At 42.0% G+C, this 14,508-nt stretch overlaps 1 protein-coding gene across 11 annotated transcripts in view; it reads right to left on the bottom strand.

Moving 5' to 3' along the window:
* Window positions 1-14,508, bottom strand: part of Ebf1 (EBF transcription factor 1) — a 387,708-nt gene that overhangs the window by 98,448 nt on the left and 274,752 nt on the right. For 6 of the 11 annotated variants that reach the window (XM_076937012.1, XM_076937011.1, XM_034505151.2 and 3 more), the window contains one exon: window positions 968-1,101. In XM_076937012.1, coding sequence (XP_076793127.1) covers window positions 968-1,101 — 134 coding nt within the window. The remainder of the gene's footprint in view (window positions 1-967; window positions 1,102-14,508) is intronic. The other 5 variants (XM_034505153.2, XM_034505152.2, XM_076937014.1 and 2 more) reach the window with 1 other exon arrangement.

Raw genomic sequence — 14,508 nt, forward strand, 5'->3', positions numbered from 1 at the left:
CTCTAAGGCCGAAGATACTTAACAAAAGAAGCTGCATCCAAGAGGTTGCTGGTTGTCGTACACAGAGAAGGGTGTTACAATCTCTCAAGTGCTGAACACACTGTTTAGATCCCAAGACTCCATAAAACAGAACATGTAGGTCTACTTGGGAAGCAAGTGGGATGGACTGACCTCTGTGGTCTCCCGTAGTGCCAACTCTGCTTTTATTTTATACTTTGAGATAACTGAGGACTTTGAATGTTCTGCCTAAGATACCTAGGCTCCAAAATTCAGATAACATTTTTGTTTGTAGCCTCTTGAAATCATGATACTCTTGTTCTGAGATCAAATAAATGCTAATGATTTGCCAGACATGTCATCCAGGTCAGATCACCATGCTGAAAGCACTGCACACACAGAACAGTCATGGCCACATGGTGAGAATCACACAAGGTACCTGAAAGCTGTATGTTCCTACTGTGGAAAAACCCTGGGTTCTTCAGGGTCCCCCAGTGACTCACTCTTGTTGAGAGTCACTGAATAAGTCAAGAGCTCCCTGCATTATGACTGACATATGAATAGGAGTCTCTGAAGCTTAAACCACAGTACATTCTATCTATGGAATATCCACACTTAATTGGCTTGTTAAGGTTTGAATAGCTTTTCCTATATATTTTGTAACCCTGTATCATCTTTCCACTTCCAATTATACAAAAGGACCTTCACCCTACGGAAACTCCAAGAGGACAAACACCAAACAGAAAGCTCTGGTTGTGCTCATGGGTTAGATGGCAGTGATACCAATAGCAAGCATTTAACCTCCTGGGAAACTCAGTTCATCTTTCCTAGTTTCTAAAGTTCTGTGGACTGGAGAAGGGCCACCCAGAGTGGTACCAGTAAAACCTACACATTTTATTAGAAATTCAAGTATAGACAGTGTCTTCAACTCGACCAAGCTATTAGATATTAATGTTCAGACAACACCTACCTCACTCCAGACCAGCATGGTACCGAATATGACCTGTAACCCATCAAAGAAATTGTCCCCTATGATGATCACAGTCGCGCCTCCCGTCGTCCATCCTTCACTCGGGCTGATGGCTTTGATACAGGGAGTAGCTGCTTTTCAACACACATGAAAAAGAGAAGGAGTCTGCTGTTAGAACCAAACTTTAATGATGGGAGACTTGAGAAAAAGAAAAAAAAAAAAAATCTTTTATCTTTTTCACTAACAGAAAGTCCCTCCAGATCTCAGCATTTCTTAGCCATATCAGGACCAGAATCCTGGGGAGCAACTTTCGTTCTTAAAGACATCCGTGTCGTTCTATTGAGATGCATATAGTATTTCACCCAAATCTTTATCAGCCTTGAAAGCTTGGGAAATTTAACACAGAAGGCAAACTAAATTTAACAATGTTAGAGGTAAGAATACTGTGGAAGCCTTATAGAGCTGCTTCAAAGCTGAATGTGTTTCATAAAGTGAAAACTGCTACCCTCTTGGGTGAATATTCCTGTCCAATGGAAAGAAAGCTAACAGGGTGAGCAGGAGGCTGGAGCAGGAAAGATTCTCACTCCATGCTTTTCTCTTTGTAACATTCAACAACTAAATCATCAAATCATTAAATCACTAAAAATCATTGCAATTATTTTCAAGTACATGTCATGGGTCCCATTTTATATATCCAAAGTCGCAGGTCACTTGAGGTGAGTTATGCAAACAAATAGCTGTGGCCTGGCTGAACCACAGACTGCCTTCATGACCTTGGCTCTATTGCATTTCCTGGGCATAAAAAAACTTAGGGCTGATTTTTTCCAAGACCTTGTATCTCTCCTCTTCCTATTGCAAATGGCCTTTGGAGATGAAAAATAATTTGCAAAACTTGTCACTGCAAGTAGACAGGAGGTGGTTCTCCTAAAGAGCATTGAGTACTCTGGACAGAATCACTAGACATACATGGGATGATAGGATTATGATTCTGAAACCTATCGAAGGAACCTGGACACCACAAAGGATCTTTAACCAATCAGCACCATGCTGCTGCTCTGATAGTGATGTCTGCCACAGATAGCACCTCAGCAAGACTGGAAAGCAAGTTAGATATTGTGCAAGAAGAGAGGAGACCATCCTCTTTAATGAACATTAAGTATTCAAGGCGGACTTCCCAAATGCTGACGCCAAGGAGAACAGCAGTTAATTCTAAATGGGAGTGGGAAGTGCTGGGAAAATAATAATAATTAGTATTGGACTTTGTCAAATTTGGCAGAGTCTGGTGTTTTAACTTCTGCAATAAGCAAAGAAAACATTAAGTTAATCCCAGCGGGACCAGTGTTCACGTGCCACCACACAAACAAATGGGATGGCCTTGGTCCTCATTCAAATTAATCCTCAAAACCTTGCACAGAGAAGTCTAAAAACATCCAAACCAAACATTTGGTGTTGGCTGAACTCACAGGAACACATCTGCAGCTGAAACGGGGCAGCTCGGGTATTTACTTTCCTGCATTTTAGCCCCAAACAAAGCAATTCACCAAGAACAGATAAAGGATCCATGGGTGTACTGTATTCTTGTCCATTTTTTGCTACATGGGATGGGGGGGATCAGTGTCTCAAGGGCATAGGACTTTTTTCTTACACAAAAGCTTTCTCAGAAACTAAAAACGTTCACACACATGGCTAAGGGCTTCTGAGGCAATGGCATAATACAATGTAGAATTTCAAGCTGTTTATAAAACAGATAAATTACATTTAACAACTATGAAATGTTCATAATATACAACCATTTTGAAAACATTTTGTTAATATCACCCGATTTTTAAAAATTGACTTATAACTCAATGTACTTAGGTGCTAAGGTCACACACAAAAGATGTTTGGGGAAATATGCAATATTGTCTTAGTTGTACTGGGTGTTAGAACCCCATCTAGGTGAAAAACATGGACTCCAGTGGTGCCATTAAATGCTGGGACTGTGTTTGCCCGTGCAGAATGCAAAATGATCTTCACGTTAGCATCTATTAACCTTGGCCTTTCTGGTTTTATTTATTTTTTTTGCGATACAGACATAATTGTTTAGATAACCAATGTTTCTCCCAAACTTCTCACCACAGCATACAAGGATATGGAAGGGCATATTTGAGCTGTTTGACCATTACATGGTCAAGATCTGATGACTTTATACCTGACTCATTTCTTTGATTATCCACTTATTATTTATAAAGTACAAAGATTGTGTGTGGGGGTATGTGTGTGTGTTTGTAGGGGGGGTCTGGGTGTATGTGGATATGGGGGATTTAGGGGAAAGGGATACAGGAGAGTGTGGAGTGTATGAGGGTGTGTATACACACACTTAGAAACACTTGAACTTAAGGAAAGTGGCCATGCTTTTAAATACTAGGAACAGCTGTTCAGAGCTCAGAGGAAAAAACACTGAGCCCTAAAAGTATGGAACCAATGTAAATACTATCTTTCTAGATTTCAGAGGGAAACTCCTGAGTGGTAACAACAATACAAACTAATAAAAAAGGGTTCCAGATAATTTGTAAAATTATATATAGTGAAGCTCTATATGCGTGTGTGTGCGTGAGCGTGTGCGTGCGTGCGTGCGTGTGTGTGTGTGTGTGTGTGTGTGTGTGTGTAATTCCAGGTTATATGTGACCAGGTGTCTAGAAGACAGGATGCACATCAGTTGTCCACAGTGGGTCCTTATGAGAAGGGAACATGACCAGATTGGGTCTGACAGGAGAAGAAGGCTACTAATTTTTACTCTATGAATGTTTATGTGGCTTGAGGCTTTTCCACTGAGCATATATTATGGTAATATATGAGTAAAGAGTTCAGTGAAGCAGGACACGTGATGACATTTGTACTTTTTAGAGCAAATCAATACTAAAAAGAACCCAGGCAAGCACTGAACATCAGCGGGGGCTGCTCAGAGACCCTGGGTCTCTCCTCCATCCCACTGGCAAGTTGTCTAAGGATACTGGCCAAACCTCTGAGCAGTTACGGTCTCACTTGCCTTGATACCATCTACTCACAGAGGCAAAGAATGAGTTCACTACTTTAGCATGCACCCTAGCTAGATTTAGCAGAATTTGCAAGTGGGGAGATTTACAGGAGTCAATAACAAGCCGTGATAATCGATAGCATTCTTTCTCAAAAAAAAAAAAAAAAAAAAAAAAAAAAAAAAAAAAAAAAAAAAAAAAAAAAAAAAAAACAGAAAATTCATGATTTAATTAATGAAAGACTCCTTCCCAGCCGCACATTTTCACGCTCTGTCCACAAGGGCAACAGACCCATTTCTGGTTCTAAATTTCATTAAAAATAAAAGTTTTCCCCCCTTCTTTCTTTAATGCCTCTCCCACCCCTCACCAGCCACCAAAGTCGAGATTTTCCTTCCTTCAAACTGTGACAATAACATGATTACCCCACCAGTTTAGCATAATGGTTCTGAAATGCTCCTGGCACATTGCAGAATTAAAGTGGGAATTATTAGGTAGCGCCTCTTTGTTATAATGATCACTCCACAAATAAAAGCTCTTCTCCCAAAGGTACTGCAAGGCACAAAATGCTAATTCTGAAGATTATGTGTGCGCTTTTATTAAATATTACTATGCCCTGCCTGTTTGAGGGCCTCTCTGCTCTGATTGTTTTATGAGGACCATGTTAATGTCATTCCGTCTTGCTAGCAGCAGGCACACATTTTAGCGTTTGTATGAGAGTTGATCAAAGGCCACGTGCTGGGGGAATTGCTGAGAAAACACGGACAAGCGATAAAAATCTAACAGATTAATTGGTTTAAATTTCATTTCAGGGTGTTGAACTTTGGCTCAGGACTTTAATACTACACTGTGAGTCAGGGCCTAATTACCAGATTTCCAATTTGCTTTTGAACAATAGCTGCTGTGAGAAGGAAAAGAAAAGGAAGAACTTAAAAAAAAAAAAAAAAAAAAAAAAAAAAAAAAAAAAAAAAAACGGGGGGGGGGGTGAATAGGAACGAGAGAAATCATTCAGCTTCCAGTACATAATGTGTGTGCAGACAATTACACTGGGGACATTTCTGATCGCCTCTTCCACCTCTAGAACATGTATATTCTCTTCAAATCACCTTAGAAGGCAGAAGAAATCACAGATGCCCTCAGCAATTTAAAACTGTCTGGCTTACAGAATCAATGCTACATGATGCTAGCGCCTGCCTGCTTGCAACCAGGAGCACTGAGCTCTTGATCAGCAAGGTGAATTTACAAGCTCGGCCTCCAATAGAAATGACCTATTTCATTGATAGAAAGCCAGGGTCTGGAGAGCCGTGTTTACCTCAGGGTTTATGGGTGGCCTTGGGAATAAGGGTTAATTGAGCTCAGAGGTGCCTGCTCATTGAGATGAATTAGTGGTGTGTGCGCTGATCAGCAGGGTCCTGGGGCTGCTCTTGTTTTTGCCTCTGAGATCTCTTTGTGCTCTGACTGATGCCTCACTTATTGGGGCAGCCATAACGATGACCCAGGTTCAAGGTCTATCAGACCTCGTTTCCAAAATGAGTGCTTGGCCGCCGCCATCTTTGCCCCATGCTAGAAGCCTCAGTAGAGATGTGTTGTGTGCCTCTGTTCCCTCCTTTTCCATCTTTGTGTTCCATGGGCAAATAATACTCTATCAATTGGCGAAATTTACAAATTTAGGAAGTTTCGAATCATAGTCTGTGTCTCCTGATGGTATTCAGTGTGAACTGTGAAGTGGGTACAAAGTTGCTCTCTGGTTCCATTGTGTCTCTGCATGAGACATACCAGATCCCTTTTCCTAATATTCCACGGGCCAGCCCTCTATGAACAAGCAATTCTAAAAAGCAGGTACCTAAGGCTCCCAAAGGAGGTGGCGAGAACAGCACCAGCTTTTATTAGTATCTTAGTGAAGACCAATAACTCATCTGACCTCGGTTCTATCACTCCACATTTACCATTTAGCACAGTCAGTTGCTCCATGGAGACTGTAGTGGGTTCCAGGGGTTGAGACCTCACAGATTTGACACAAAATTCGCAGGAAGTGCTAACCCATATCAGGTATGCTGTACACTTGTTTCCGCCATAATCATTCATTATTATTATCATCGGCCTCCTGTTATTTGGAGTTCATGTCTTTCGTACAATGCCCTGTGTGTTCATCATCCAGAGTTTGTCTATGTTTATTAGATAACGCTTGTCTTGAGTTTCATTAACAAACCTGCTAAGTGTTTTAGTCTAGCTACTTGCTAATGCGTTAGCTGAATGGACTGAACAGGTAGACTTGACAACAGAACATTCTAAATTGAAGTGAGGTGTCATTGTTTTCATTCTTAAAGATATTTGTCTGAAAGGAGTGCTCATTGGGAGATGTATCAAACTGTTTCATACGAAATATGTTTACTGTTAATGTTCGAATGGTTGATGCTTGAAAATGCAAGACCTGTAAGCTGGACTCTAATTTTTGTCTGTCTGTCTGTTTAGGGGGGCATACACATGCCAGGGTATGCACATAAGAGTGCAGGGTGGCCATAGAGGAGTCGGTCTGATAGGGCAACATGAGGTGATGTGTTCTTTCCTTCGACCATGTGGGTCGCACATAATCAAACTCGGGTTTGTAAGTCTTGGCAGCAAGCACCTTTGCCTGATGAATCACCTTGCCAGTCTGGCAATGGCACCTTTGTCTGCTCATAAAAACTCTTTCCTGTTTATCTGCTGGGTTTTAGCGATGCTATGCTTTGGAGTAACCCCATTCCAGAAGCTCTTGGGCCACGGAGTAACTCTACTTCGACCCAGTGAGCCAGTGAGCAGTCTCAATAATGTCATGCTACTTTTTTGAGTGAAATGATTATTTTTCCCAATTCTTCCTTTGTTTCCAAACAAGCAGTTAAAGACATGAAGGGGGCGGGTCAAAAAGAGGGTGTGACACTAGTTGGAAGGCTAGGCCTCTCCACCTTCACCACGGGGTCTGTTATTGGGACAACTGTTCTCCAACAGTGTGCTTGAGAAGCTAGAAGCTGCTACAACACTACATCAGGCATCTACCACCCATGGGGGTGGTCCCATGTGCAGAATGCAAGCCCAACTACAGATGCCCCCCAATTCACAAGAAACAAATTCTATTAGGAAGTGACCAGGGGTGACAGCCCTATCACGAAAGCTGCAGCAGCAACACATGCTGCTCCATGGAGTTACCCGAGGCTGGCTCTGCTTTTCCTTACGGTCCTCTGCAATCGCACTGTGTAGTTAAGTATTTTATCACTTATTAGAGTGTGTTTCATTTTGCTATTGATCTGCATTTATTGCTTTGTCTAGCAAAACATCTAGATGTTGCTTTGCAAAGAATTACAGCATTTTATATACAAGAGTCTCCTCTCTCTCTCTCTCTCTCTCTCTCTCTCTCTCTCTCTCTCTCTCTCTCTCTCTGTGTGTGTGTGTGTGTGTTATTTGTCACTTTAAAGGGAAATGTAAGCCATGATATAGAGATATCTCAATACCAGACGCAGCAATTAAACCTATTAAATATTCCATGAGGAAATCGAGACTTTCAAGAGCTTTGCATCCTTTATCCCAAAGTGACTTCATCTGGCAGAAAAACCCTTTGCTCTGACAGCATTAATGGCTCTGAAAAAAGGAGGAAAGAAAAAACCTCCCAGTCACTAGATGGAAACATTGCTCCAAAGACTGTTCCTGTAAAGGCAGGAAGTGGTTATCTCCACTTGGTCCAAGTGATGCCACCTGCCAATCACAGACCCAGCCCACCACCTATTCTCTTCCTACTTAATTTTCTGCTTTCTTGTTTCATTTTACGTTCCAAGTGCCATCAGTGGGCACAGCAGTGCCTGAGCCAGAGAAGACCATAAGTGTGGTCACAACTGTATTCTGGAACATTCCAGGGCACCTGCTTCTGAATTTCTGAGTCTGTCTCTCTGAGAACCAGAACTCTGTTCACTTTCACTCTTCAGGGCGGTTTAACAATTTAGCTGTGGGAAAAAAAAAAAAAATCTTGACATTTTGATGTGCCTATAACTTCTAAATTGCGCTTGAAAGATTGTTGAAGGCTTTTGGATTTAATGACAGGCAACAGAGCATTGTTTCATAATATACAAAAATTGTTTGTTAAATACACACAGAAGCTCAGAATTTTGTGACTCGAGGGGGGCTGAATACATTCCATTCCAACTTGCGATGCATATGTGAGTCAGAATTAAAATGCACAGAGTTCTAATTCTGAAACAGTGAAAGGTAAATGTCGCCACGAGCTCCCTCTCTCTCTCTCCTCCCCTTGTTCTGTGATTGTCAGCCACTCCAGTGCTAAGTAATATGGGGAAACAGTCATGGAGGGTAGGCAAACCCTCAGAATGAATTATTCATGGATCCAATTGTGCTGTTTGTCGCAGCAGTAGTGAAACTGCTTGCCTCTGATGACACCATGAGTAAATAATTCTTTTTATTCCAACCAGGGAAACTTTTTTGCACAACATAATTTTTACCCTCTTCTCCTAATTAACCTGTTACATGAACAGTTTGAGGAGGGCAAGCTAGGGAGGCAAAGGAGTGGAAATCATCCCACAAACAAGCATCCAACATTTTAAAAAGGGGAAGCCATTTTCAGATTGAACAACAACAACAATAAAACCATGTAACCACTTCTTCAAGGAATACACTAGCCTTTATTCACAAGCAATCTTCCTGGGCCAGGAAAATCATAAAGTCAAATATGAACATGTCCAGTGGAAAATCTGTGACATTAATCTTGGCTGGAGTCATATTTTTAACGGGACTTGAATGTGTGTGTGGGATTATCCAGATGGCCATACAGGAATCGGCCTGATAGGATTAAACCTTTATGCTGAACTCCACTCCATCTGTTCACCAAGCCTTGCCTTTCCTCAGCTGAATATGAATTTTTAGCTCTCTTGTGTCTGGGAGCAGGACTCGGGATTCAGAGGAAGGAGAGATGCATGCACATGATTTGACATTACATGAATCTGGCTTGGTTCACACGAAAAAAAAATGTGCTAAAAAGTTTAAAAGCGTTTCAAATCTACTCTTTGTTTTTTGTCCCAAGGTTTCTTCTCCTTACTGAATTTGAGGGTTCATTTAATGTACTGTCAGCCTAGGTATGGATGGTGACATTTGCCTGAAAAAGCAGAACAGGAAGATAAGTGTGGTAACTCTGCAACAACAACAAAAAAAATGAGATATATACAGATGCTGTATATTTCTGAATAGATGGCTCAGGCAGGAGACAGTCACCTGGGCTTTGTTCCCCACCCTACACTACAAGAGAGTTAGTACTAGTTGTTTTAAAACCAATTAGCTGCAACTATTCTCACTGTCATTTTTGTACGTCTCTCGGAAAACTTATTTTTTGCTGGGACGAGGCCCAGGAGAGGCTGCAGCTTATATATCCATCTTGAATAAACCAAGCTGAATTTGGTTGGTGCTCCCTGCATATTACCCTCAGAAACAGTGGCCAGCTCAGTCTTTCAACTGGACAAGTTAGATTTTGGGAGCATTCAGGGTAGCGGCCAGGGGACCACCAAGAGGCAATGCCTGGAGCAGGTCTAGAATTACCACCTCTGCCTCAATGACAAAGAACCTGGAGGAGAGGGGCAATGGCAAACTTCCCAGGTACACCTGGTATACGTGGTATATATGGTATATATGGTATATATGGCTATGTTGCAGGAATGAAGGATCTTTTAGAGCCTTGCTCATCAGCTGTTTACAGACACATGATCAGTAGGTATGTTTGTATGTTTGTGAAGAAGTCAACATCTGCCGTGGATTAAAGAGGGGCCCCAGGGTAACCTAGCACCCATCTGTGGACATCCCATCTACTCTTTCACAGTGACTCCACACCATGTGGTGGATGGACACAGCAGACCCTCAAATAAGTTAGCCTTTCCAGATATGGGCAGAGCTGTTGTGTCTAAGTAGTTGCCTTCACCGAGCAGCTTAGATGGCAGAGCACAGTGAAACTTCCTACCCAGACTTTAGTACGTTGCTAGAATGTGTGAGTAGATGCCTCATGAAACACTCTTTGATCCTTTCAACTTACAAAAATTTTAAAGGGGTGGTTCTCATTCTGGAAGTAGATGGCTCTAGGCTGTGGACTTCCCCACCTCTACTACCATAGGCATACACACACACACACACACACACACACACACACACACACAATCTACTCTCATGACATGGACATGTGCACATACATAGGCTCAGAGTTTCTCCTTCATATTTCATCATCAATGAGGCTAATTAACTGTAATTCAGTCTCATCATTTAACCTGTTTAGCAAAGTCGCAGGAGCCACTATCCGCAACTAACTTATTCAATGTTTAATTACTACGAAAAATTCTTTACTTCTCATATTACTTATATTGCCAGAGGTAAGGAGCTACTGGTAGGAATGTACCTCTTCACAAGGTTCTATCGGACAGCACAGATCTTGTGACCACATTTAGATAACTGAACCTCTAACTGTTCATCATTACTGCCAGCTATGAGGTACCCTGTACATTCCAGGAGATCTGCTAGGAATGATACCTTCAAATCCTGTCAGAAAGGACTACAAAGCAAGCCCTCACAGGAGCAGGCAGGGAGTTAATTCAACAGGAAAGGAACACTGTTGAAGTAGATATAACTGCTGACCTCTGAGTATATGGACCCTGCCCTAGCAGCTCTTTAGTTTATAAAAAGAATTTGCATCCAGAATTTTTCTATATAATTATTTTTGTCAGCAACAAAATTCTAACTAAAGTTAGTGTAAGAAGTAAGGAAACTCACTGGGGCATTTGCAAATGCATGTGTCATTTTAACCTGTTCCTCTTTGTGACCCTCATCTACCACCCCTTCAGTCAACCACGCCACACTCTCGCCAATTCAAAGTATTACTCAAACCACAGCCCAAGCCGACATAGAACTAAAGGCTAGATTCCCACCCATAATCCACCAGTGCACACAGCCTATGACTCCTCCCCAAATCAGCCATCAATTCTCAGCAGTTCGTTTCTGCAGTGACTAACGCTGCCACTGACTCATCAAACAATAAATGTAAAGTGTAGCCATGGCCACTCTGGTTCTGCATTACATCCGCTCCTAGAGCCCGTGGGAGCTCCTGAGATTGCCTTCTGTTGTATGCACATAGCTTGTGTATAAGCAGTTGGGCAGAGGTGCCCTGAAGGATTTCCACTGTCATCGTGCAAGAGAGCATAGACAGTGACTTTTTAAGGAACCTGTGTTTTGTACTTGAGCTGAATTTCAACCTTGCCCAACTTTTAATAAGCGATGGGCCATGCTTTTCGCTTTTGCAAATAACTCCCTCTTTGTATTTCTCTCCACAAGTACAGCTGCCATGGCAAATGAGAGTTGGAGTGAACTTTCATGACTGGGAGGCTTATCATGCTGAACCAGTTTCCTCTCCTCCCTAATATGGCCAGTGGTGCTGCAAGCCAGCATTTGTTACAGCACAGATGTTTCCGTGGTGATGATCTGTGACGTCACAAGGACAGAAAGGTGGATCATCAAACTTATCTGCACATGACGAGGGAAGAGGGGTGGGACTTCCGTCTCTGTGTAAGCTTTATGAGGTACTGATTCAACGTCCTACAGGACTACTAAGAATCTGAATTATCCTGCCAGAACTGTGAGGAAGAAAAAAAAAAAAGCCCAGATATTCGCCTTTTCCAATTTATTTCTACAACACGATAATTGTGTTCAAAGTCTGTTTACTCTCCAAAGCTAAATGAATGGATGCCAGTTTTTGCCCTTTTGAGTATGGATGACTTCCCCTATTCTACCCTAGAGGTAGCTCTGGGCTCAGATGCAACACTGTCTGTGGATCCAGGGGTCCTCAGTTCCCCAGCCAGTTTCTGTCTTTACCTCTGAGTGCAAATCCTTTTCCTAACTCCCAGCTTCTGCCACTTTAATTGGGGATAATAATTATTTTTAAAAGCCCACTTCACAAGGGCTGTGGTGAATTTAAATAAGCTAATTGATGTTCAGAGTAAGGGGGCAATAAATTTGCGATGGGAATAAGAATGATGAAGAAGAAAACGATTCCTCTCAAGAAGAAGGGGGCATACATAAATGCAAATGCATGTGAAATGTTCCTGGCATTTCTTCCCCGGGGAAAGTTTCCACTTGCTTCCACACAGTTCTTTACCCAAAAGACGCAGCTTCTGCATGAAACTGATGGTTTCTAGCACAGTCTAGAAAACTCAGACCACTCTCAAGTTCTTCTCTCTTTGTTATTCATGAGTCACTCCCTGCTCTTCCCCTTGCGTTTCTTGAGCTTAACCTTGATGTCTGTGTATAGACACACTCCTATGCACAATTGTGTGTGTGTGTGTGTGTGTGTGTGTGTACATGCGTGTAGAGAATCAGCCTAACCACCCAACACATCTCATGCAGACAGGAGCCCCACCCATTGGCACAGTGATGGATGATGGTGGTACTCGGCGTTTAATTCCTGATGACTTGAACACTGGTTAGTGCTCGTAAGGCTTCACCATTGATGTTAACTCTGAGTGGTGGGCAAGCTCAAGTAGGTTATTCTACTCTATAGATGAGGACGTTGCAGCTCAGAGACATCCAAACTTGAGATTTTCAAAGTCTGCTTTGATGGATGAAGTCCAGCCTCCCTTTAGTTTTGTTGCTTATCTGAAGTATGTGTCTTGTTTGGCTAAAATGGTCACTTTGATCCTATAAATACAGCCAAAGTTCCATAAAATACCAGTTGTGTAATTCCTTGTCCCCAATATAGAGGGGTGGATACTTATTAACTTTACAGAGTGTTACTATTCGCTTTCCAAGTAAAGTTATTTCTCCCCTAAGACACAGACCCACATATGAACTATAGTAAAATCTCTCTATTTCCTTCTTCTATTTCCAAGCTCAGAAAAATGGTATCCTTGCATAACATCACAGGCGCCAAGTTAAACACAGTAACATTGAAAATGATGCCGAACTTCCAGGCATAGAAACATCTCTATTGTTGCAAGTTACGAGGGCCACTGAACACACCCTGAATTTGTACATCGAATATAAGTGATACCAGCACTCTGAGGAATTTACACAACATAGAGCAGTGTCTTCCACTTTCATTTGAAACCTGAATGCTATATATTTTAATGATCTTCATTGGAGACTTTTTTTTATATATGAAGGAAAGTATAAAACATTATTAACACATAGATTAATCTGATACAATACCTTAAAGATATTTTACATTTTCACCAACTTTTTTTTCCCTCAATAAGGATTGGGTTCTACCAACTAACCAAATCAAAAACACCTTCTAGGACGCTGCCAAAGTTAAAAGGTAGACAAATTTGAGGCCTGAGTTTATAGATTTGCCGCACACAAGAGCTCCTCAAAGAACACTGTTGGTTTAGTGACTCGGGCAGCAGCAGGTTTTACCAATGAAGCACTGTGAGGAAGAGGAAAGCTCTAAGGAAGCAGAGAAAGGAGAAAAGAAATGTTTCATTTTATACCATACGCACTCATCTTAATGATCTTCTAAACAACGGCCAAACTGTGTTGCTATCCACTCATGTTTTACAAAGGCAGGTATCATGGCATGTTTATTACTTTGCCTTATAGTCAGTAGAAGAGCCTGGTATGATGACATTTCAGATTTAAACCCCTCCCTGTCCCTGTCCCTGTCCCTGTCCCTGTCCCTGTCCCTGTCCCCCAAGTCATTCTGGACTAGCACTGCAGATAAAGGATGTGGTTTTAAACAGTTAGGATCTTGATTCTTAAAACCCTCAAGCCAGCCACAGAGGAGCATGTGTTCATGTATAAAATATTGATCGATCGCACAGATTGGGATAAGATTCTATTTGTAGCAGAGTTCTGCTTTCGTGTTTAGTGATCAGATATGTGTTAGGTGATTGTAGACCTATTTGTGTGCTCCATGGTCTAGAGAGTGTTACTTTGGTGTTTCATTTTCTCTTCCTGCCCTGGTGCCTGTCTGGTCTGTTTTCCACCTCAGGGCTTCTGCTATGACTGGCCTGCACATATGTTACAGAAGGATCTTAAAAGCTGCTGTCACTCTCCTGCCAACTTGCATGTGGCAGGCTGGCAGGGAAGCTACACAGACCTATGATCCTCAGACTGCCCCCTTCCCCACACACAAGGTTGGCTAAAATCCTGCGGATGGCGTCATATTCATCTGATAAGGGTGATGATCACCCAATTTCTATAAAGTTTCATTTCTGTCCACTGAGTATTTCAGGTTGCAATACTGGCCCAGGGAGCTGGAGATGAGGCACCCGATAGCGAGATGTGATACCAGGAGTTTTTATCTTAACCCAGAAAAGCGCCTTCCCATGTATCACCGCTCAAGCCAAGTAACTCACCCTTGGGATTGAGCATAGGCCTGGCTTTTCAGTTTGCCTTTGAGTAATGTCGTCAATTTGTTTCAACTGGAGCAAGTTTTACATTACGGGCTCAAATAGCAAGAGCCTCTCAACTTCTGAAGTCCACTATACAGAGAGAGAGGCTTTGACTAGACAATGGGAAAGAGCGGTA

Source organism: Arvicanthis niloticus, chromosome 6 (assembly GCF_011762505.2).
Source record: "Arvicanthis niloticus isolate mArvNil1 chromosome 6, mArvNil1.pat.X, whole genome shotgun sequence".
NCBI classification, from domain to species: Eukaryota; Metazoa; Chordata; class Mammalia; order Rodentia; family Muridae; genus Arvicanthis; species Arvicanthis niloticus.